This window comes from Nymphalis io, chromosome Z, assembly GCF_905147045.1.
Source record: "Nymphalis io chromosome Z, ilAglIoxx1.1, whole genome shotgun sequence".
In the NCBI taxonomy this organism is placed as follows: Eukaryota; Metazoa; Arthropoda; class Insecta; order Lepidoptera; family Nymphalidae; genus Nymphalis; species Nymphalis io.
The window spans coordinates 11,684,283-11,709,848 of record NC_065918.1 but is presented as its reverse complement, the minus strand read 5'-3'; the positions used below and the strand labels follow the sequence as shown (position 1 = coordinate 11,709,848).

General features: G+C 34.0%; 1 protein-coding gene across 3 annotated transcripts; it reads left to right on the top strand.

Annotated features, from left to right (window-relative positions):
- Nucleotides 1-1,129: 1,129 nt before the first annotated feature.
- LOC126780230 (voltage-gated potassium channel subunit beta-2) lies at nt 1,130-25,252 on the top strand. 3 transcript variants are annotated; one of them, XM_050504519.1, is made up of 21 exons: nt 1,130-1,213; nt 1,756-1,850; nt 2,106-2,207; nt 2,315-2,446; nt 3,059-3,170; nt 8,402-8,540; nt 16,642-16,800; nt 18,814-18,887; nt 19,441-19,674; nt 19,751-19,844; nt 20,113-20,193; nt 20,701-20,828; nt 20,913-20,992; nt 21,850-21,982; nt 22,401-22,561; nt 22,783-22,879; nt 23,049-23,164; nt 23,420-23,556; nt 23,710-23,872; nt 23,939-24,005; nt 24,076-25,252. In XM_050504519.1, the coding sequence occupies exons 2-19, from the start codon at nt 1,842-1,844 to the stop codon at nt 23,819-23,821; spliced, it is 2,100 nt and encodes a 699-aa protein (XP_050360476.1). In that variant the 5' UTR covers nt 1,130-1,213; nt 1,756-1,841; the 3' UTR covers nt 23,822-23,872; nt 23,939-24,005; nt 24,076-25,252. The 3 variants fall into 3 exon arrangements, with proteins under 3 accessions (XP_050360476.1, XP_050360478.1, XP_050360477.1); XM_050504521.1 differs by lacking the exons at nt 16,642-16,800; nt 20,113-20,193 and having other exon boundaries at nt 20,683-20,828; nt 22,422-22,561; XM_050504520.1 differs by lacking the exons at nt 16,642-16,800; nt 20,113-20,193 and having other exon boundaries at nt 20,683-20,828.
- The last annotated feature ends 314 nt before the right edge of the window (nt 25,253-25,566 follow it).

Sequence of the window (25,566 nt, the reverse complement as noted above, 5' to 3'; positions counted from 1 at the left end):
AATTACCAGTGTGAATTGTGAGTGACTCAATTACAGGTACAAGGGAACTATTGTTTAATTTCATAAATATTTTTTAAATGAAGAATTATAATGTAATATAATTTCTTGTAATTAAGTTAAAATAATTTTAATGTATAATTTAAATAAATAAATGGAATTGAATTGAATTGTAACACCTCTGTTCTCAGGGTAGGTGGTATATTAACGTTGTAACACATGATTAATAGTTTTATTAAATGTCTGTGATGGAGTCGACAAACAAAATTTTAATTTACATTATACATTATGCCTGTTCTTTATACGTGTGGTTATGTGTATTATAATTTTTTTCTGCATTTTATTATTGTATTCGTTTTTCGTTTTTTTCAACATGTTTTCGGTTACCAACATGTGTAAGGTTTTACAGGTTCATCATTATAAAGACGATAATCTTTTTCATAATAAATAAAAAGTCTTAACTTAAACACTCAGAACATCACAATAATGATATTAGAACACACATAAATAATGATCAAGAGATAAAAGTAGGTACATATACATGACAGTCACATAATGAAAGGACCACGATATTACTGGAATATAATATCACATAATCAAGCTTAAATATCATCGATCTGCATTTAGGAGGGTGGCATGCTGCAAGTAGGTATAATTACACATCAAAACGGAAATTCGTCAATAAGCCTTTTCGTGATATTTTATATTCAAATTGTAAATGAGATTGATATAACAATCAGGCGTGACAAAATCAATAGCAGCTGAATTTTTTAACCCACACATATCGTGTTGTAATTTTCCTTTATCTAAATGTCTTAGCATGTCGAATGTATCAGTTATTTAGATAAATGTTGGAAATAATAATGTTATACGATTTCTAATGACTTTCGAAAAGAAATATAATGAATGTAAGTGAATCGGAAGATATCGCTTTCATAGACTTTACTTCATATATTTCTTATTCTTTATAAATTGTTAAATCAATCTTTTTATCAATTGAAATTTAGGGATAAAGAAATTTTGGACGTTAGCCAATCAGTCTAACGAAACTTCACTGTATGCGTTACCATCAAAATAAACATCTATGAATAAATTCTCACGGTTTACGCATTCAGTTGGGTTTAGCCTCGTTCACCGTCGCGGCTTGTTTCACCTAATTTTCTGAATTTAGTAAAACTGGCTCATCAATTTTGGATTTCTTATCACCCACCAACTGGTAAATATTCGCGTGATAATTTTACTTATCATTACTAATACTATATATACCATTTTTTACCGAAGTTTTACCAGCTTCAACAAAACCTTCATTTTCTTTTGTATTCATTCGATTATTTCAATTGGGTGATAAAAAGAAAGAACGGAGAGGGTTGTTTTTTTATTTATATATTTCTTTTATTATCAAAATTTTATTAAAATATCCATTTATTCACTAGACTTTCGGGAACTACTATAATATTATTATTATACCCGTATATTTTGTTGAATCTTACAAAAGTATTGTTGTTTAGTTGTTTTCTTATTTAAATTTTAAGTTAAATAATTATTACGCCCAATTCAAGATGTGTATCTATAGCCAGCATGCAATGAATTAATATGATCAAGCCTGTGTTGCAAACAACTGACAATGAACAACAGACAGAAATGAGAAATGACGGATAAATTTGGTTGCTTACTCTTAAGGAACGCATAATTATCGTTATTATTGGTGCCTATTCGTAAAACTTTCACGTCGTAGAAGAAGATCTTATTGCGTTTCAGGTGCGAAACATACCTCCGGTGGGGATGAAACGCCGCCCATCCCAGAGGAGGAACTGGAACAGCAAAAAATTGAACATGAAAAACAAATGCAAAAGGTAAAAAAAAATTGACACTTTATCACATAGTATATGGAGGTGTTGCGAAATGTTCTGACGTCATAGTTGACTGAACTTACAAAGCGAACATGTGATAATAACAGGAAAGCTTTGATTCATTTTTTTCCCTCTCGACTAATTGTCATTTTTGCTGCAAAAAACATTTATTAAAATTCCGCAGTCATGCAGTTGTTAATTATATTTAAAACGTTTTTGCCTTGTATATATAAATAAGACTATATTTTAATAATTTAGGAAAAAGAATGCCAAGCAAGAGAAGCAGAGGAAGTCAGGAAGTTGGATATAAAACTTCTACATCAGCGGGCAATAGAAGCAGAAGAGGAACAAAAGCGTGAGGTAAATTAAATATTAATAATTATACATTACAAAAGTTAGATATAAATTATTATTCAGATATTTTAATTTATCTTTTAAATTTTATTAATGAGAACGTGTCCCAGCAGATAGCCGAAGCGGTCGAAGAGTTGCGGGGGATAAGCACTTCATGGTCGCATCACAGATTATGCGACTTACAAAGGCAAGCCGCGAGGTGGCGCCACAGCCGGCCTTCAATCCCGGACACAAAACATTATAGAGTATGACGCTTACTGCATGATATATCTTTGTAATGTAATGGCGTATGCCCCATAGAAACCCATAAAATTTGATGATAATGAATATGTAGCGACGTATAACGTAGAAATATGTTTTGGCTTTCATATAGATTCAGTGTGGGTTATTTAAAAAAATAAACACTTATAATTTCGAAATAACTTTCATATAATCATAAAGTAACCTATAACAGATAAGGGATATATATCGTATAGTAGTGTGGTGGGTCAATACATGTGACCCACTCTGTCATCCGAAGGGGGGGGGGGTTAAGTTACGCCATGGCAGGCTATTTGACAAGAATAGTTTTATTGAAGTCAAATCGAAGACGGAGGTATTCGAGGAATTTGTATGAAATTTATTTAATTTGATATAAATCTTATAGTCCATTATATCCGAATGATACTCAGAAGCTATGATTTAGCTTCCTTAGTATTGCTACATATTTAAAAAAAAAGAATTAGAAGCACCTTACCATATTTTCTAACAACTAAAGAGTTGTTAATATAAAGATATTAACATTGTTATTATATTTAACAACAATGAATATAATTCTTGAATTTCAATGTGATAAAATATACAAATTATCCATACAGAATGTCATGAAAAAAGCCTGCAGTGCCCAGCTGACGAAACCTCAATCTAGCCAAAGTATAAGCGACAATGAAGGGATTTTCATAAACCTTTCACGATTGGGATCATGTAGAGGTAATCTCTATTTCCATAATGTCTTCATGTCTAAGTATATAAATTTTTTATATGTTTAAACAATGCTGGTAATTATTAATAATAGTACTTTGTTGTCAAGTTTTTAATTTAGATTGAGTTATTGGTATATGGTTAAAGCTTGGTAATTTAAAAGTGAATGGATTAAAATGATGAAATTAAACGTAATTATTTCACCTGCACCGCGAAAACTATCCCTGATTCGTAAAATAATGCACTACATGTTTATAGTACTCATCATTATTCACAAAAAAGTCCAGGAAGCTATTTGTCTAACTATTATAGTTAAGTCACAATTACTGGTTTACTGCCAACATCCTTTAAAACCATAATTCTTATATTTATTATTGGCACTGTAGCCAATTACTATGTCCGGTGGTGACCACTTATCGTCACGTGTACCAATCTACCTATTGTAATATAATAAAACGAAAAAGATCAACTTTTTCAAGAATCTTATTGCATAATGCGGCACGATTGTACGATGAACCATCGCTCACACATAAAAACTGTAGACAGAAATCTAAGAGACCTAAGAACTTCAGACAGTATTATGAAGGTCACCTTCGTGTATTCTGGTGACTTTTTGGTGACGCTTCCTGTGTTGAGTTTGTTTTAAAATAAATTAGGTAAACCTATGTAATATAAAAATTATCTAAGTTAGTAGTAACTTAGATAATTGTTCAACCCAAACGAAGTCTGGGCGTTTCGCTAGTTAATTATAAAAAAAACAAACCGTGTATCCCGATGTAATGATGATGATGATGTAAAATGATATCGGAAACTTTATTTAGTGACCCGAAAGATTTTTTTAGGTGTTTGAGAATTTTAGCCAAACCCCTCATGATTCGCGCAAATAAACCACGGCCCCTAGTCCTCGGCAGCCCTGCTATTCCTAGCCTTGGTAACAGCTGTGGTAACAGGGGGTGCTAAGAATCCCCGGCAGATTTCGTGTTACCAACACCGACGACCTCTGGTCCTGGCAACATATAACATGCGTACACTGCGGACCGACGAGAAGATCATCGAACTGGAGGAAGAACTGAGCAGGTTACACTGGGATATCGTCGGATTATCCTAAGTCTGAAGACATGGGGAGGATACGATGATCCTGAAATCCGGTAACCTTCTCTATTTCCGAGAGGGCGATCAACTGTCTCAAGGTGGTGTCGGGTTCATAGTCCACAAGTCCCTCGTTAACAACGTTGTGAAAATCGAGAGCGTGTCGACTAGGGTGGCGTACCTTATACTCAGAATCACCAAGCAGTATTCTTTGAAGGTCATACAGGTATACGCGCCGACTTCGTCACACTCCGACGATGAGGTCATGTATGATTTATCTAAAGCCATACATACTAATAAGTCTCATTTCACTGTTGTAATGGGGGACTTTAACGCGAAGCTGGGCAAACGATTTGGTGATGAGTTAAAGGTGGGACCACATGGAATTGGAGACCGCAACCCTCGGGGCCAGATGTTGGCCGACTTTATGGATAACGAGGGACTCTTTATGATGAACTCCTTTTTCAAGAAGCCAGGTCAGCGTAAATGGACCTGGGTGAACCTTGATGGGAAAACCAAGAATGAGATAGACTTCATCTTGTCGACGAGAAGACAAATATTTAATGACGTCTCCGTGATCAATGCAGTCAAAACTGGGAGCGATCACAGACTCGTAATAGGCTCGTTAAATATCAATGTTAAACTCCAGAGGTCCCGACTGATGAAGGCTACGTTCCGACCATCACCTCTTCAAATCCGAAATCCCGAAGCCTTTCAGCTCGAATTCCAAAACCGATTCGATTGCCTAGGAGACTGCGAGGAAGTGGACACATACAACGACAGGCTTGTGGAAACTGTCCGTACGGCTGGGTCTAAGACCTTCAAGACCAGCCGTACAAAAGGAACCAAAAAGATCTCTACCTCTACCCTACTGCTTATGGAGGAAGGACGGAAAATGATTCTGACGTCCCCAGCTGATGCTGCCAGCTATCGGCTGATCAACAGACAGATTTCAAAGTCTCTAACTCGCGACACTCGCCAATTGAATACAATGCGCATTATAGAGGCCATCGAGCGGAACAAAGGCTCTAAAGTGTTCGCCAGAGATCTGTCTGTTGATCAGAGTCAACTGACAAGGCTGAAAACTGAGGATGGCAGAATAGTCACGTCAAGATCTGAGCTGTTGGAAGAGGTTGAGAAGTTCTACGGCCAGCTGTACACGACAGCTCAATCACCTGTCAGTAGTCATGCTGCAGATCCCAGAGCAAGACTAACCCGACACTACACTGAAGATTTTCAGGACGTCAGTCTTTTCGAGATTAGAATGGCTCTCGGACAATTCAAAAACAACAACAACAACAACAAGCGGGTGGTACACCGATCCTCAGGGCTCTTCAGAGGCTTTTTAACTCCGTCATAGCCAAAGGTCAAACGCCAAAGGCATGGCACAGAAGTGTGGTGGTACTTTTCTTTAAGAAGGGTGATAAAACCCTTCTGAAGAATTACAGGCCCATCTCACTGCTGAGTCATGTTCACAAGTTGTTTTCGAGAGTCATTACGAATCGTCTCGAGCAAAGGCTTGACGACTTCCAGCCACCCGAACAAGCCGGATTCCGGAAAGGCTTTAGCACCATAGACCACATACATACGCTGCGGCAAGTTATACAGAAGACTGAGGAGTATAACGAGCCACTTTGCTTAGCGTTTGTGGACTATGAGAAAGCCTTTGATTCAATCGAAACCTGGGCCGTGCTGAATTCTCTTCAAAGGTGCCAAATTGATTATCGGTATATCAGGGTGTTAAAGTGCTTGTACGAGAACGCCACCATGTCGATCCGACTCCAGGATCAGAACTCAAAACCTATCCAACTGCAGAGAGGTGTAAGACAGGGAGACGTGATATCTCCGAAACTGTTTACCGCTGCATTGGAAGATGTTTTTAAGCTTCTTAACTACAACGGACTTGGCATCAACGGCGAGTACATCACTCATCTTCGATTTGCCGATGACATTGTAATTATGGCTGAGACCTTGGAAGACCTCGGCACTATGCTCGATGACCTCAGCAGGGTTTTCCAACAAGTGGGTCTAAAAATGAACATGGACAAGACGAAAATCATGTCGAACATCCATGTTGCACCCACTCCAGTCAAGGTTGGAAATTCTGCACTCGAAGTTGTAGACAACTATGTCTATCTAGGTCAGACCATCATACATAGGTAGGTCCAACTTCGAGAAAGAGGTAAATCGTCGAATTCAACTCGGCGGGGCAGCGTTCGGGAAGCTACACGATATCTTCTCATCCCAAATACCGCAGTGTCTCAAGTCGAAAGTCTTCGACCAGTGTGTGTTGCCAGTGATGACTTATGGATCAGAGACGTGGTCGCTCACAATGGACCTCATAAGAAGGCTCGAGGTCACTCAAAGGGCAATGGAGAGAGCTATGCTCGGAGTTTCTCTGCGAGATAGAATCAGAAATGATGAAATCCGCAGGCGAACCAAAGTAACCGACATAGCCCGAAGAATTGCTAAATTGCAGTGGCAGTGGGCGGGGCACATTGCTCGCAGAACCGACGGCCGCTGGGGCAGAAAGGTTCTCGAGTGGCGACCACGAACCGGAAGACATAGCGTGGGCAGGCCCCCTACAAGGTGGACCGACGACTTAGAACGAGTCGCGGGAAGTCGCAAAAAGTTTGTCTAGGTGCGGACTTCTCACACTATCAATCATCCTTTAATTCCTTACGACTAAAGGAATCGTCTTAATGCACTTTTTAAAAACTTTGTAAATCTGGTTAGAAATTTCGTTTCAATTTGACATCATCGAATCGAAAACCTTCTCCTCATAAGGGAGAAGAGGCTTTAGCCCAGCAGTGGAACATTCACAGGCTGTAATTGTACTGTACTGTACTGAATCGAAAATAGTTTTAAACATTATAAATAATAGAATATAAATTATATTAAATTTTAAGACGAAATACTCTTATTGTTTTCGCAAGTGCCAGTAGAGTTGGTTTATTTTTCAAGAATCGGAATAGCTGTATAACATGGTAATGCTGCTCGCATTTTTGCCCCCATACCACGCATTAGCTATTTTTTTATTTGATTTGAGTTGTCCTTTCTCTATTTCTTTATTTAAGCCCACAGTGTTAATATAGTACGAAATATTCAATAAACTAGGGGTATTGTTTCCTGTAGACAACTTGAAACCTCAAGTTGTCTGCCAAGATAGCGAGCACGATTCTTATAAGAGAGCTTTATTATTGACACGTTTTAAAAATACAAAATATCTTACGTCATCAAAGGGATCAATTTATGCTTAGGAATACTTAAATTCTAATATTTATTATATTGTATTCTACCGAAGTTCAGAGTACGCCTTAAATATTTTAAAAATAAAAACCCTGTATCGAGAACTAATAATTGGTTGGCATAAGTTACATGGCCCTTTGAATTAAATTATTTATTTTAAAAAAGCTTCTTATCGGACGTAATCAATTAAATAGTTTTTATCGTCTTTCATTAATCAACTAAAATATTTATATTTATAAAATACTAATAATCAAACGGTTAATAATTTAATTAAGCGATTTTACCGCAGCAGAAAGCAATTAACAAATTTCAAAAATATAACAAAACCTAATTACTACTTTCTATAACACACGGCTTTAATATAATCTGCGTTATTATGATACATATTCATGTCATGTAAATTAAATATTAATAATGACATCAAGAAGCCATAGAAAAGAAAATTTAAAAAGGCCTTGAACAAAAAATCGCAGAGGAAGTTTTTGTTTTAAAATAATAAATTCTTTTTTTTAAACAATATTCTCTGTATATATATAAGCTTGGCCATTAAAAATAAATAAACAAAGTGATACAAAAGGACAAAATTAACAACTCTTGTATAAATTTCTAATACTATGACATATATATATTTATATAAAGTAGGCAGGCAGAGTGGCAAATGGCCACCTGATGGTAAGTAGTCACCACCGCACATAGATATTGGCACTGTAGGTGGTGATATTAATCATCTTTTATATCGTCATCGACCTTGGGAACTAACATGTTATGTCAAACCAGTACACAATAATACTAAGTATTGCTGTTTGTCGTTAGAAAATGAGTCGTCGGTACCTACCTATCTATAACGAGTTGCAGAAAGCCCTAACCATGTAAAATGCTACCCATACTGATTGATCGTTTAGATGAATCAATTGATAGCGACGGCTGCTGCGAAACACCGTGCTGTATCAGTGGAGAAGAAGAAAGGAATTGGAGAGCATCAGCTAATGATGTCAGTCCATCAATCAGAGGTGACCTCGTCAAAGCACCTTCCTGTCCAGGGTAAGAATATCTGATTTTCTATTTTACTCATTTCAATAAAGCTATATATTTTATAATATTAAAGGAGCAATTCTTATATACACATATATTATATATTTCGTGTATCTCGGAAACGTTTTTAACGATTTTGTTCAAATTTTGTATTTAGATAAGGTTTTGCTTTTTAAGTTTATCTTCATAGGCGACTTTTCTGAAAAAAAAATATTTGAAAAAAAAACAAAACCTTTTTTATAACTAATTATTAGAGCTACAAGAATGATATATATATATATATATATATATATATATATATATATATATATATATATATATATACGATTTGGCTTAAATATTGTATATAGATAACTTTTTCTATTTACGTTTTTATATGTGTGTCTTTCGGTCGGTCGCCAAATACTATTTATAAATATAATATGATCTATAACTTTTTTGAAAAACAATATAACCTTAATTCCTATATTAAGAACATATATATCAGATTATGTCTGGTATAAAATCAAGAAATATCAATTTGCCTAACATCCAAATGGAATCGGTTATTGAAAAATCTGCCAGTAGTGGGAAAGTAAACTAACAGCCTGTGAATGTCCTACTGATGGGCTAAGGCCTCTTCTCCTTTGCTACGATCATCGGTTAAGATTCACGCGTTTTAACCACTAGGCCATCTCGGCTCTCCTGTAGTGCGAATCAAAGCTAAAATGTTACACAACGTTGTTTAAAGAAAAATTTCTCTCCTGTCGACGCTACGTTGCCGTCGGCTCTAACATAATTAGGAAGTGCGCTTTGCAATGGAGAAAACCACATTTTTATGTATTTATCCTAGATTGATAGAAACCTAATAAATAGACGGAAACGAGTTCGACTTAACATCCTGGTCAGGGGTCAAGAATATCTTTACAAATAACAATCCTATAGAGATGCCACATATTTATATACATTTTAATATACTGAAGGTTCAAGCGGTTGTTATTTTTATTCGAATAAAGCACATCCGAGGAAGTAAACTACTATTATTATAAAATTATGCCACATGCTACTAATAAGCATTAGTGTATGTTGATGATACATTACTTAACTAGCGTTACTAATGGACACAGTATTCTGAATTGGTCTGTTTGATTTGGCTCCATCCAGCTCTTCTGTACTTTTATAAACTCCTTAAAAAATCCGCGAGGTGAAAACGTGTATGTAAATAAAATTCCCGTAATAATATTCACATGATTATTGTTCGTGTATAAACTAAGCAAACACGTTATGTAAATAAAACGAAATAAATTTAATGTGGTTAATATGATAAAATAAAACGAAATAAATTTAATGTGAAGCCGAGATGGCCCAGCGGTAAGAACACGTGAATCTTAACCGATGATCGTGGGTTCAAACCCGGGCAAGCACCACTGAATTTTCATGTGCTTCAAATTAAGCACACGTGTGTATTCCATCAACCCACATTAGAGCAGCGTGATGGAATAAGCTCCAAACCTTCTCCTAAAAAAAGGAGAGGAGGCCTTAACCGAGCAGAAAATAATTTAGAATTTTTTTATTCCGTTTACACCAATAGAGATATTGATTGGTGACGATGGTATAGTTGTACAATTTATGAATATTTTCTCCAATGTATCTAATGATCTGATGCTATTTGTCGAAAAAGACAGAAGCAGTCGTGCCTGCTGTGATCGTCTATGATAAGTTCTTATTAAATGAAACATATAAAAAAAACTCAGATTTAAGTAGTTCTTCTAAAACTTTTCTTTATTTTCTATCCATTTTAGTGCTACTCGCGTCGAGCGGGGCGTAGAGCTATTTAATAATAGTACCACAACAGCACTCGTTTAAATATATTTTATTAATTGCAAATGGGCATTATGAAATGTAATTCATTTCATAGAACCAATTGAATACCTTTTATGATTATAGTATTCAGGTTGTAATTAATTAGCAGACTCTTTGTTTTAATTCATTATTGTGAATAATGTTCAGCTTTTGTTCAAATATGTTATGTCGCAAGTGACGCTGCATTTATGAATTAGCAATTATTTGTCAATCATGTTATATATTATATTAGATATAAATTAAGGCTAACAAATATCCAATAATAACATATTTATAGCTATCAACAGCTTATTTGTAAATCAAATTAAAAGTGGAAATGTACACTATAATTAATTAATGCACTCATTCATTCATTCCTTATCGTTCTAGATTTATATAATTGTAGTATTTTTTAAATTTTGTATTTATATATGAGATAGATCAATATTTAAAGCGGAAGAGATTGTTTGGTTGATCCAGCTAATCTCAAGAACTACTGGTTCGAATTGAAAAAATCCTTTTGTGTTGAATAGCCCATTTATCGAAGAAAGCTTTAAGATAAATTATATCACGCTACAGCCAATAAGGGCAAAGCATCAATGATAAATGTTGCAAAAACGGGTAAATGTAAACGTCCTTTTGAGAGCTTCGTGCGCTACGTTAACGGTTGAAGTTACGCAACAATCAAGGATGACGAAATTGTTCCTCTTAAAAATTTCTAAAAAATAGTCCGTGATAACATATGTCAATCTTTTAAGGTTGACTCATTATAACTTTTTTATGGCGATCAAATTTGTTCTAAAATAAAGCATTACTTACAAAGTCGTTTTTATCTAAATACTAGGTATACAAGTACTACTAATATATAAGTCTTACGTTTTATTTTTTAACGTTTGATTTTTTTTTCTTATTTAAGTAGCTATAATATAATTATACATACATAACTATTTAATTAACTATTTAATAGCTAGGTATACAATTTATCTTTAAAGTTTCATTTTTGTTCATATTTATACGGTTAGCTTACAATCTTTCTATATATACTAATATTATAAAGAGGTAAAATTTTGTTTTTTTGAAAATCAATTTCGAAGCCTTCTTTAATTTTTTTTCATTTTTAACGAATTCTTCATTATCAGCGAGTAAAATAGGCTATATATTATATAATGTAACCCAAGGTATAAGTTTTTAATTTACAAATTGAAATAACTGAGGTATTATAAAATTATAAAAAACATACTTATTTTTGTTGTTAAGTATATACAAATAATGACTTTTTATTACTGATTTATCAAAGAAGAACCTAAGCCACAGAGGTAAGAAAGACTACCCACTAATGAAGGATTTCTAGAAACTCCACCCCTACAGGGTTATAATAAGGGATGAAATATTGTAAAGAAACCCGTCATTTTAAAAAAAAACAGGAATGAAATTTCATATACAAACTTCTGGTTAGAATTTTTGAAAATCTACCCCGGGAGTAAAATAGAGGTTGAAAGTTTTAATGGGTACTCCGTCATTTTTGATGTAAGAAGAATTATAATTAATATTAGAGCTTCTGAGAAAAAATAAATGCATGCGTATTTAGTTGTCTTTAGAAATTCAACCCTAAACGGGAGAAATGGGGTGGAAACATTAGTATAAAAATGAACAAAAAATTGTCTGCTCTGCTTGAAATTTACTATTTGCGTTTCTTGATTGAATTGATAAACATGTATTTCAAAGTTTGTAGAAATAACACCCAACAGATGGCAATTATTTTATTTTTGTTTTAAAGAGTTAGAACGTTTTCACGTACATATTCGCCAAAAAACATCATATATATACTTCTGGGTGCAAACAGGGAAATGCAAAATACACATTGTCTTAATATCAATCTCCTGGGGAGGTGCAAATCATACTTATTTTATATGCAAACTTTACTATGGCAGTGAAGTTTGTATAAATTAACTGTATTCCATTATTGTTAGGTGTACCGCTTCATTGGTAGTCTCGAAGTTTCACCTCAACATGACCCTCAATTTGTACAGATTTGTTTGAAGATGTGGTCGAGGAGAAGTAGTTTTCATTCCAAGAATACCATTAATGAGAATGCTGCCAATAGACATTGGCGATTTAAGAAATATTAAACATAACTTACATCGCCTATGCGCCACCAACAATGGGAATGAAGATGCTATGTCCCTTGTGCCTGCAGTTACACTGGCTCACTCATCGTTCAAACCGAAACGCTACAATACTAAGTATCGCTATTTAGTGGTAGAAAATCTGAAGAAACCAACCGTTCACAAAGAGGTGCTTCGATTATTTATTATAAATAAAGTTTTCAGTGAGTTGAATAGTTTTGTTTAGTCTGAGTTTGATAGATTCAAAAATATATTCGCACGCTTGCTCATTTATAGTTAACTACATATATCCAACGGCTTAGATAGATGGGTATTAAAGCAATAGAATCGTAGATCGGAAGACATGCATAAAATATTTTTTTTCAATCCATTTAAGTCACTATAAAATATATTAAGTAAAAAATAAAACCCTTAATATACTTTTTAGTAATCAGAATGACATTTCATGCTTTTTAGACGAACTGGTTTGCGTAGTTGGTAGATACTTGGGAGTGACTGAGCAGGAGCTAAACCGCACGATTGATCGCTTGCGGACCGCACCCGGCCCCGATGGGATTCCGGGGCGGGCACTGGTGTTAGCTTCGGCTTCATTGGGTCGAGTGAGTCGGCTGAGGCGGCTGTTTGACAGCTGCTTCCGTACTACCACGTTCCCCAAGGTCTGGAAGGAGGCGAATTTGATTCTCTTGAAGAAGAATGGCAGGGCTGCAGAATCTCTCTCTGCGTACCGTCCTATATGCCTACTCGATGAGGCTGGCAAGCTTTTTGAGGAGGAGGCAAAGACTAAGATCCAAAGTTCGCAGCGGAGAGTGGCCATCCGCATAGTGCGGGGATATCGCACGATATCCTACGAGGCGGCAACTGTCCTAGCGCGCTTTCCGCCCTTGGATATTCTGGCGGATATGGATGTGAGGGTCTACCAACAGACCCGCATCCTTTCCTTCCATCATCCTTCAAACCAGCCAAAGTATATCAGTTGTCTGGTTTCCATAGCACAAGCTCTGCTTAATTTGGGATCAGATGGCCGTGTGTGAATAATGTCTCAGGATATTATTATTATTATTATTACTTTAAAATCACAGACTTCCAAACAATCACTTATTCTTTACTTATATTTAAGCGCGAGCAAAGCTGCGGGCAACGTTCGATTAAAAAGTCAATTATCAATGATAATATAATATAAGGAAGACGTGGAAAATGTGATTCAGTTTCAAATATACATCAAATATTCGAATCAATTTGTAACAGTTCACTCCTAGTAATCAATTATGTGTATAACCTTCAATGTCAACCAGACCCAGTCACGTCTTCACTGATACTTCTGACATAGGTACTTAGAAAGACCTAAAGCGAATTTAGAGGAAAATAGTCTGTAAAGTACGGTCATAAAGACAATTATTATAAAATCCATGATATCGTTTATGCCATTTTGAAATCTTAATAACCTTTGATATATTAGTTTCTTCATTGATACATATGTACATATTTATCGCGCTATTCAAATTTCAAACTTGAAGAAAATAATTCTACACGGGTGGTTAAAATATTGACAAGAAAAGGAAAAAAAGGTTTGTAAATATAGCTTCCATATTTGGAACGAATATTATGTACATCGATATATTGTAATAAATTTTATATTGTAGTTAATCGTTTTGGTACAGTGCTAAAAAATAGATGCAATACAAAACTGATTTCTTTATTTTATACCTTATATTAATATAAGAAGATACAGTATCATTAATGTGTCTATACAATAATAATAATAATAATGTCCTCCAGACCGTTTTCGGCCACTCTCAAGAGGCCAATCTCAAGAGAGATTAGCCAACTACGCAGGAGATATTATAGTGCACAAGTGTGTGTGCAAACACAGGTGCACTCTCTATTCCCTAACTCTCATAATCCGATGGGACGGCAATTCGACACGACCGTAAAGAGTTCAGGCGCAGGACCAACGACTTTACGTGCTTTCCGAGGCACGAGAGTGTATACACTTCCAACTTCAAGACTCCGGGCTGCTACTGAGAATTTTCTGACAGACAAACCCAATAACTTTTTATTAGCCCGACCTGGTAAATGAACCCAGGACATCCGGGTCTGCGGCCATACATCAAGCCACTAGACCAAAGGCATTTTATACATTAATAACAACATATACAACTAATTAGTTAACTCAATACAATATAGTAAGGTTATAATTAGTTTAATTACAGAATTACACTATATCTTCTAGTAGTATTTTACAGGTGGCTTATTTATCCACCTGATGATAAATTATCGTCATACTAATTTAACATTGGAATACACTGTTTACTAAGTAAGATTATACGTCCTTTTTGTTTGTAATTACACTGGGCACACTCACCAATAAAACCGGAACACAACGCTATAGAGTTTCATTGGCGGTAAAACTACTGATAAATATCCCGACGGACCCTGACAAAGTTCTACCATTACTACAAAAGTATATGTAATTTTATAATTACCCTTAATATTACATTTTATTGTACATAGTTTGTTATATTTTGTTAAGTTTTAAATTGTAAATTCATAAAAAAATTATTGTATACTATAGCTTTTCTATTATAAATAAAAACAATTTATTGAACACAAAACTATCACAAGGCACTAAAATATTCTTATCCATTATTCTTATTCTTCTCCATTTAAAAATTAAGCAGTTAAAACCTAAGATTAATTAAAATAAAGAGAATTATTTTTATTAAATTGAAATATTTTATGTTCATTATAATTTTTTAATTTAAAATCAAGAACCACAATAATTTCAAATATGCACTTTCTTGGATTTTAAGAATAATAAAATTTTCTTTTTATCTTTTCTAAATAGTAAGTGCGCAATAAGTATGGGAATATAAACACTCAAATACACAAGCAAGCCTTAAAACTAACGTAGTATAAAAAATATAAGCACTAAATAAACGAAAGAAACTTTTATTTTATGTAAACAAAAATTAAATAATTTTAAATTAATTTTATACGCACCTATTTATTCTCCTCTCATACAACGTACGACGCATTAAATTTCACAAAAATGACTGTTATCGACTGAGTAAATTCCGAAACAACTTCCAATTTAGTCAAAAGAAACACGGCATTCAACAAGTTGCTCTTCTTAAGTCGCGCGATCTTAATTGTGATATCGTTTTAAGAAAAACATCACTAATATGTGAATAAGAAACTTCCTTTTATTTAAAAAAACCTAAAATAAAAAAAAATACACATTAAAAACTTTACGTTACTTTTTATTGTAATTATTAAACAAAATACTAAAATTTCAAAAAGACAGTATAATGAATCCCTCAGGATCAACGCGATCGCGATGTTGTACCGGGCGCAGCTGCATACAGACTGCATTTTACCTAGGTTACCAATTCTGATTGCCATCAAAATAGAGAGGAAGTATGTATATATCAACGAAAATCAAATTGTCAGCGACAAAATGTAGTGTAAAATTTGATTTTCAAAAATTTGATGTAGGTATGTGTAATTAATTCTTTTAAGATTTTTTGTATGATTTCATTTATATATTTCATATTCATATCTAGATCACATAGCAACAAATTATTCTGAGATATAATTCGTTTGTCTTGAATTTTAATAGCAACATTTAAGTGTTGTTTTGATGAGTCTATTTATCTGTAATAAATTAGAGTTCTGGTATTAAGTTTTGGGAATTAATTATACAAGTACTTCATGTAATGAACGTAGCATCTAGAGGCTAAATCTAGAAATAGGTCAGATCGGTAGAGCTCGAGGCGCATGCGCGGGCTCGCGTCGCGCGCATCCCTTTGTTCCAACCCTACACTGCGACACAGTAAGCAGATTTAGCAGTTAGAACCTCGACGGCAACGCTACCGATGTTAAGTAATTAAGCTTATCTGGCGATCCGGTGAGTGCTCCACTCACCGACACACTATCGACAGATTTACGTCTAAACTACCGCGATAGTTCAGTGCTTAGATGTTTTTTCGGTGTGGACCACCCAATATGGCGGACTAGATGTTAGTGTTTAGGGCATGCATGCTTATCTCTGTCCTTCAGTGTTATAACTTAACCCGCAATATCCTATCCTTCGGCCGTGGGTGTGTACGTTTCATTACAGATAAGATGTTTGTAGGGAGTTAAGATGCTGTTGCTAAGCGTAGGAGCGGAATGAGGCGGCACGAGATGCAAGGCAGGGAGGGCAGCAAGGACGACATCATGTCGCGCAGCGAGTCAACGGTCAGCCGCTGCACGCCACATACGCCGCTGGGCCCACCCGACTCCGTCAGCGTTGACTCAAATCCCATGCCCACCATATACCGGTAACTGTAAAGTTAAGAACGCCACACCGTCCGGGGAGAAGACGTAATATCAAATTGGGGCATGTTGCGCGATCGATAAACATCATTTATTTATATAAAGAGCTCACAGCTCACACAAATAATTGATTTAAATCGACCGTACAGCGCACCGCGAAGTCTCAGCGCAATTGCACGATATCCAATACGGTATAACATCCCATACATGAACTTGACATTTAATAATTAAAATCATTAGACTACAGTCAAGATGCGCCATCCCACTATGTCTTCTCCCAGCGGCGAGTACAGCTGAGCACTCCGCTGCATCGCGCACAGCGACCGACGCATGCGAATAGACACCACAATGGCGACGTATCTATAGCAAAATTGTTAAGTATTTTTAACAAGTAATGCCGCGGTCTGATCGCTGGCGAATGTCAAAATAGCTAAAAATATACTTAATCAAGCTCAAAGCTTGTAAAATGCTAAGCGACAAAATATTTTTACTGACCATCAAAATGACTGCATGATCGAGAATTGAATATATCAGATACGCGGATTCGATGCGTTCCGACCATGGCGTTACATAAAAACAGCTTAAGATACCGCCGAACATTTAGTACGAAGCTTGGCTTACATCATGCTGACTGCGAGAAGGACGATATCCAAGGTATGGTACCCCAATGATACACTATGCCTTGTCACACTGCCCCATAAATCTGATGCCCCTTTCCTTGCTACTATTCACAATCTTCTTTCTATATTCACACTATTGCTTCATAGTCGTTTAAACTTTATTAAAATGTAGGTTTAAAAACTATAAATTGTAGATTTAAACTTAGACTAGAAATTAGAAAAGAGCAGTCGTCCGATAGCTTAAATATTATGTAGGTATAACAAAAATAAACAAACATCTTCATGAAATTGCATTTCTTATTCTAACATTCATTATTACAAATATATTATTTAAAGAATTCCTTTACTTTACGCAGTATCGATCTTAGTATATTGCTTATTATTTAACGATTAATGACCGTAATTAACGAGGTTATTCTTGTATATGATATGATAAATGTTACAATTAGGAAAAGTAAACTGAATAGCTAACACATAAAATCAGCTGTAAATGTAAAAAGCCTAATAATATCCGCGACACATTTTGCAGGTGTTTTAGCCAGTATAGATACCATAGCCAGTGTAGATTAGAGATCGTAACTAAATAAATAAATAGAGCTGTAGACATAAATAGATTTTTATATAATTAGACATTAGATAAAAGATAGCTACGTTATCACAAATAGTCTAAAATACTAAATTTTATGTTTCTTTTTTCTTGTAAAAATAGCAAGAAGGTAGGTAAGGAACTATGAGTGATTCGTAATGTTAAGGTTATAATTTCTTAAACATTAATAACAAAAAAAAAATACTTACAACACTGAAATAAGTGTTGATAAAAATATGAAAAAATATCAAAATTAAAACTTTTGTTGAATAATATTTAAAATAAATAGTCAAGTACTTATTCATAAGTATAATGTCCTCCGGACCGATTTCGGCTACGGCGGCCAATCTCAAGAGAGATTAGCGATATAACTGCGCAGTACATATTATAGTGCACAAGTGTGTGCGCAAACACGGGTGCATTCTCTATTCTGCGACGCTCATAATCCAATAGGATGGCAATCCGAATGTCCGGCAATGCTTTCCAAGGCACGAGAGTGTACACAAATCCAACTTTCAGACTTCGGCAACCCGAACTGAGAATTTTCGACAAAAAAACCCAATATCTTTTTACTAGCCCGACCTGGACAGTCAAACCTGGAAGTATGGACTGCCTCGTTGGTCTAGTTGCTAGTAAGGCCGGAGACACGAAGTTCCTGGGTTCAAATCCCAGGTCCTAATAAAAACAAATTCATAAGTATATGTAAAATAGATATACTTACTTTTTTCTATTAAAATTTTACGCTATATAAATTTAAACATTGTTAAATATATTTGGTACCTAAGTCTAAGCCAAATGTATATTTTACCCAGATGTCGAGCTCCAATCGCCTCGCTTGATTGTATGGACGAATTCAGCGCTAATTCCCAGCAAATGTCGGATCAAGGTTAGTGATCAATTTGTTTTTATTAATAACAATAAATATTACTTTAATTACCTATTATTAATTTTGAAATGTTATAAAAAATAGAAAAACAAAAAAAATACGTAATATAAGGATTTTGGACTGATGAATTTAATATTCAATTATAATAATCACATCGTTAGAAGTATAAGGTAGAAATGTATATAATTCGGAAGACGAACTTTACCAACCATATTTAAAGTCAAACCCCATTGTGTATCAAGGAAGACGTCGTTATATGTACCGTGGTTAAAAGCGATAACTTGTTCTACTTCCTAAATGACGGTGTCTGGTTTTTGTTTTTCGAAAATTTACCCAATAGTATATTAAATAGGGTATTCATAAATATTTTATTCTTTGTGTAAATATTAGTTTAGAGATTAAATGTTGGGAAGAACTTACATAAAATTAACGGCGTATTCATTTGCGTAAGTATATTTTGTACTACTTTTTCGAAAGTATAGACACACCTTTTACCAGAGGAGCGATGAGGAAACAAAAAAACTCATAGATTCTATTCGAATTTTATCTGCAGCTGGCGAAATGACTTCGTCAAAGCATATGTCAGCCTACATGGGCAACCATTCAAGTATGCCCTCATCAGTAACGCCTGGCCTTCGTTACAAGAACTTAGGAAAGTCGGGTCTTAGGGTACCGAATATTGGCTTAGGACTATGGACGACGTTGAGTGAAGATGCTGCAGAGGACATCATCATGACCGCTTTAGAAAATGGCATCAACTTATTTGACCTTTCAGAAGCGCATTGTGGTAAGATATATTTTTAAGATCTGGTCGAATTATTAACTATAGCATTTGATTGAAATAATTGCTTGGGTAATTACAGCCAGAGGTGAAGTTGAACTTGGCAAGATACTGAAGAAGAGAAATGTAAGGCGCACAAGCGTCATCATCACTACAAAAATATATTGGAGTACGAAGTAAGTAAACCTTACCCATAGCTGATACCTGATGTGGTTATCATTTAATAAATTGTTATGTTCTAACTTTTTGTGATTAACTAATCCTATTTCAATAGATAATTTGAGTAAAGTCCAAGTCTCAGCTGTTCTTAATATAAATAAATATATTTTTGTAACGTAGTAACAGTATTTACCGTAACATGTAATGATTTACTTTTAAAAAAACATTGAATCGATAAAAAATGTCTCTAAAATTTTACTAATTTTACTTAAACTAATTATGAAGATCCAACTACACGCACCGACTTACCTGCGCAGTACGGTTTGCGCAGTCAAGTTGCTGCAAAAAAACGGAACACCAGTATAAGTAAGCATATGCTATTTTATTCAGTGTGGCATTAAAACCACGCAAACCACAAACTGTGATGTCCAAATCTTGAGCAAAGCAATGTTTTCACAAACCGCACTTTAAGATTTACTCGGGCAAATTATCAAACGTCTATAGGCACGCGCTTAACTGGGCAAACTGGTTTGCATAAGTAAGCTCGAAGTAATATCGGAGTGTGTAGCTGGGCTTTAAGCTTTACACGACAAGTGTTAAATGAAAGGTTATCATATTATGAAATCTACAGAAAACGAAATATGTCAATAAATAACTGTTATCGTATAGAAGAGACATTTTTTTCTGAGACAGCTGTCCAGTAAATCGTTTATACTTACTTAAGACATTTTGCTACAGCCATTATTTCAATTTCTTGCTTTTAGCTTCTGGAATTCCTTTAACGAAAACTGAATACTTTTTAACTTATGCTTTTGGCTTTTGGCTATATCCTAATACTAAATCTCTATTTATTAGGTTTCTTCATGCTAACAGGTCAGATGAAAGGGGTTTGTCTAGAAAACATATAATTGAAAGTGTAAGGGCGTCACTGCAAAGACTTCAAGTCGATTACATAGATGTTGTACTCTTACACAAAACTGATCCGGTTTGTCCCATGGAAGGTAAGTCCATAACTTAAAACAGTCGTCGGTTTTCAGATTGAGATGTTTAGTTCTTTTGTTATATTTATAATTGTTGCCACACAGAGTTGGTCCGAGCAATGAACTTTGTCATCAATCAAGGATGGGTTATGTATTGGGGGACAGCCCGTTGGTTGCCGTCTGAGGTAAGTGATTTTATTGATTTTGATTTCTTATATGGCTTAATTATTTCAACAGTAATATTTATTAAAACCGTTATTATATAATATATTGTAGTTAAAAATTAATTAAAAAAATAAATGTAAATTTTTATTTTACAATGGTAACAATTTCTAAATTATGCAACAAACTTTAATTTCTACTGAAAACGAAATTATAAACAATTTTGTTCTCTCCTCGTACATACTAATATTATATGACAAATTAATGTACATTAAGTATATATGCAGATGAATCCTAAATAATATTATAAATGTGAGTTAGGCTGTTTTATTTGTTTGTTTATTTGTTATGCTTTCAAGTCTTAATCTCTCACCTGATCATCATGATTTTTGCAAATAGAAGCCGCGGCTAGGAAACTAGTACTTATATGTATTATGTATGTTTCTGTATAAATTTGTGTAAAGGTTGTAATTGCTTGGTATTTTTCCTACAAACAATATCGTAGTGTTTAGGTATGTTAGCAATTATGTTATAGTTATTAGAAAATATTGCAACGTAGCAGGACACAGTCGCCATATCTGTTACCGTTAAGACGCGCCATTTAATAGAATTCAGCATCTGCTGAATTTGAAATTGAAACTGAACTTATCTAAGTTTATTTATGTAAATACAAATATACATATATTTGTATATTGGCTTATACATTTTTTGATTATGAATCGTTTTTGACGTTTCTTTTTGCGTTGAGTTCAATATAGTTTCCAGGTCGTCCAATCTTACCTACATTAGTATTGGACATTATTTCATTTTTGATAACAGTTTTTACATTTTTTACCAATAAAGGTTGTTAATAATGATTGTATTTATATTCATAATTCAGATAATGGACGCATACACTAACTGTCGACAGTTCAACTGTATCACACCTATTGTTGAACAAACCGAGTATCATATGTTCTGCAGAGAAAAAGCTGAGATATTCATGCCTGAACTTTACCATAAGATAGGTGTTGGTGAGTATAAGAAAAACCGTGATACTTAATGTTATTCTAGATGCTTAGTCACACGCTTAACTGTCTGCCAAATCAACTCATTTCTGCCATTCATATATGTATTTGTAGTAATAGTTTTACGCTTTAAGCATTACATTTTTGATTTACGCAGATCAATATATTATCATATTTATGTATAAATGTTATGTAGATTATGTAATTATTTGTATATAATAAAAATATTTTAAATATTATTCAAAATTAACAAATAAAATTATGAATAATGTAGAATTAAAAAATTTTACAAGCTACATTTTGGTTTACGTAGCAATTACTCAGACAGGAAATTATTAAATTACTATTTTAAAAAGCCAACATTATTTTGGCAGACGAAATAGGCGTGTGACCTATCGCGGTTTTCTATTCTACTTGTTCATAGGCGTCATGTGTTTGATCCCAGGGATGATAGCGTGGTCTGCAATGACAACCGGCAAAGGTCGTGAAGAAATAACTGGACTTTTTGCAAAGTCCCGATTCAACAGGAAATACAGCACCTTCAGCTGGTGTGAAGATGATTTAGCTGGTGCAGATGTAAGCGAGGTTAGTGAATCCAAATCATTCTTTTTTCAAATGCACGTATAAATCTCAAAGAACAAAAATCTTTTTAGTTATATTAATAAAACTTTTTTTCTCAGCTTAAAATTTTCAATAGCAAGGAACAGCTGTCTGGAGAGGAACCATTCATTTTATTTTTAAATACACATATATATCAAAATAAAAAATAACGTTTTAATTATATTAATAAAAGTTTTTTTTCTCAGATGAGGATTTCCAATAGCAACGAACAGGTGGCTGGAGAGGAACCACGCACATATGGGGATAAACTGCGTGATCTCGCTAATCTTGCTGCTACAATGAGTACATACAATTTCTCTAATATTTTCGCACTAATCCTCTAAATTATATGTTAAATAAACAGACTAATTATAAAAAATATATAAGTAGGCATTAAAAATAGGAAGTGTTTGTTTTATTGCTTAATATATTATATTATTTTCATAGTTATAATTATTATTTTCTGCATCAGATTGCACTATGAGTCAACTAGCTGTCGCTTGGTGCCTCAAAAATGAGTCCATAAACTGCTTACTGCTGGGAGCTACCAGTGTTGAAGAATTTAAAGAAAGTATTCATGCTTTACAGGTACATGCATTTTTTACAAATGTCCTAAATTGAATAACATTCAGAATCTTAAAAAAAGTTTATCTTAAGTATCAAGTTGTATATACAACATAATCTAAATAATGTAATTCAAACATAGGCCTTAATTCATACTTATCAATGTTTTATAATAAAATATTAATCTCTAAAATATAATAAGTTATTATACGAGTTTTTATTAAAATTGTTCACTTTTAAATAATATTAAATATTAAAACTAAAATGTTTTTGGATCAGATCGTACCCCAGCTGACATCAGTAGTTATGAAAGAGATAGAGCGATTATTGTCTAACAAGCCGCAAAGACCGCCAATGATCTCGACGCTCGCGATGCGCAATCAACAGAACAGTGCCACGGTTCGAATAGATTTAACGTGAGGAAAAAACTTTATTTTTCATACGACCAAATAATTTATTGATGCAATATTTCAACATAATTCAGATTTTTTTTATAATTTCTTTATTTTTAAGCCAAGTGTCACATTGTCTTTAGAAAAATAACCTCATAGTCTTTTGTGTATCACTAGTGGAGCTTCTACATCTAATGCGGGAACACCAAAACCTGATGAAATATGCGCTGAGGTTGAGATCACCAACGCCCCTAAAGAGCCGGGACGTGGCTTCTGTGAGATTCAGTGACTGTGGTGGCGCGGAAGCAATGAGTCTGCTTCCAAATCTAGTAAATCAAAGGTAAATTAATCACTTATAATCAGAATATTTTCCTTGAATGTATTATAATAATTGTATAATTTATAGGAATCAGTTAAAGATGGCAAGCCTAAATACTTTTTGAACAATGCTGGAGAAGTGATTAGACGCGTTGGTGAGTTGCTAATTTCGTGTTTTTGAATGAATACTATTATGTGATGAATCTCATCAACTGATATTTTCAGAACACAACGGCGTGTCAACTGATGTGGTAGTATCTATATCATCTTTGAAAGGGAAACAGCCAGCGTCAGGTGGCAGCAAAGTCAAAAAATCCAAATCGGACAATTCGAAGCCCCGTTCTGCCTCTTTGCAACGATCATCTTCAGGGCAACTGTCAGTTTCTCGGGACAGGCGTAGGTCACGATTCGACTTGCCTTCACCAGCTGACGTGTAAAATGAAGACACACAAAATGTAATTTTGTAACGATAATGGTTCTTTAAATAAAATAATATGACAACGGCTGAAGTAAGTTATGGAGTTAGTTAAGAATAATGTCGGTGAACTCTTTCATGTTTACCTTGCTATGGCATAATTCCCTTATATCTATCGTCTTTGTACTCATAATGAATGTGGCAAAATCGTATTTCAATTTTTTGGCGCCGAAAAATTTTGGCTGTTAATGGGACTGTGATGAAAAGTTGGATTTACTCTAATATTTTAAAATGAATGTCGATACGATATTTCTGATGGTGGTTCTGGGTAGTCTTCATGACGTAGTATTTTCGTGCAGAGCACATTGAGGCTACCCTTAAGATAGTTTCAAATTTCGGAACATTATTAAAAGTAGATTTCTTTGACGTTATAATGATTGTTATAATCAATATATATGCTCTATTATGTATTTAACGCGATATAATCGATTTCATTAATTTTCATAATCAGATAATTATACAAGGATTTACTTCATCGTTTAGTTATAGGTCTGTTCAACGCATAATTTACTTAATATTAATGTAAAGAAGCACTGAAATCTACACAAGATTTGGTTTAGGGAAAGATAATCCTTAAATATTAATACGATTTTTGAATTATGTACCGAATGTACGACGTATGTCTTAGATATTATGTAGTTCGTGGTAAATCTGTAGTTATCGTTACAGTGCATTTAAGGTGTCTTTTAATTTAGATGAAGGAATGGGAGTTACTGCCGCGTTCACGATACGGTTTGCACATGCCATTATTAACACAAATTAAATAGCAAACATATTTATGTTAAGCTTTATTTGAATTATATAATTATAGCAATAACTATTTTTGTAAGCTTAATCATAAAGTTATAAGTAAAGGTTACGATAATGTACTAATTAATTTATTATACTAGTATTTTGTTTCTTGTTAAGTGAAAAAGTACACAAGTAATTGCGAATATATATATTTTTTTTTTGTTAAAATCATCAATATATTTTCTACTTTACATTGTATGTAATATGAAATTTTATACGATGCATTTTCTAACAATTCGTTAAGATTAAAATTAATTTGCCATATATTTTAATTAAATTTTTTATAATCTATTTTTAGCCAGAACAAATAAGCGTGGATGCGGCATAATAGCGGTATTATATGAGGATCTTTTATAATAAAGAAAACAGATCTAATTGATTCCTTTGAATACTAATACGGAAGTTAGTTTTTTAATTAAAAACATTTAACAAATTACATTATGTGTAAT